The sequence below is a fragment of the Phaethon lepturus genome, unplaced genomic scaffold (genome assembly GCF_000687285.1).
Source record: "Phaethon lepturus isolate BGI_N335 unplaced genomic scaffold, ASM68728v1 scaffold27113, whole genome shotgun sequence".
NCBI lineage: Eukaryota > Metazoa > Chordata > Aves > Phaethontiformes > Phaethontidae > Phaethon > Phaethon lepturus.
The window spans coordinates 12,685-13,220 of record NW_010530132.1 but is presented as its reverse complement, the minus strand read 5'-3'; the positions used below and the strand labels follow the sequence as shown (position 1 = coordinate 13,220).

Genomic DNA, 536 nt, shown 5'->3' with positions numbered 1-536 from the left:
AGAGAGGGAAGAAAAAGGAGCAGGGATTAGGGATGCTCATGCCTGGTACTCACCTGGTGAAGTCCTCGTCCCCAATCATGTGTCGAGGGATAGGTGAGTACCGGGACGGAGTCACCTGGGGAGGGACGGGGTAGGCAGGCTTGCTCTCAACGCTGCCTAGGTAGCCCAGACTGGAGTTATGGCTTATGTGGTTGTCAGCCAAGGTTGAGAAGGCTGCAGGGGAGGAGAAGGGCATCAGGAGCAGAAATCCATCTGCAACGCGGACATGGAGACCAGCCCGGCGTTGCCTGCTGCCCCAACACGCTCCGTGCCCCCCAGTCCTGCGGTGCCCGGGCTGCTTGTGCCAGCGGCCAGCGGCATACGTACTGCTGGCGTAGTCGGGAGGCGCGTACATGTCGTTGAGGTGGATGTTGCCGGGCTTGGCCACTTTCAGGTACACCATGTCGGAGGTGTTCTTCAGGGCAGCCACCGCCTCCTCGTGCCGCACGTCCTGCAGGTTCGTGTTATTCACCTGCCGGAGGGAAGGGGCTGGGTGA

General features: G+C 61.4%; 1 protein-coding gene across 1 annotated transcript in view; it reads right to left on the bottom strand.

The window, feature by feature from the left end:
- LOC104618559 (disks large homolog 3-like) overlaps positions 1–536 on the bottom strand; it is a gene marked incomplete at both ends in the record, with an annotated part of 17,237 nt that overhangs the window by 4,722 nt on the left and 11,979 nt on the right. Inside the window, 2 exon segments of the mRNA XM_010284189.1 lie at positions 54–213; positions 367–512. Coding sequence (XP_010282491.1) covers positions 54–213; positions 367–512 — 306 coding nt within the window.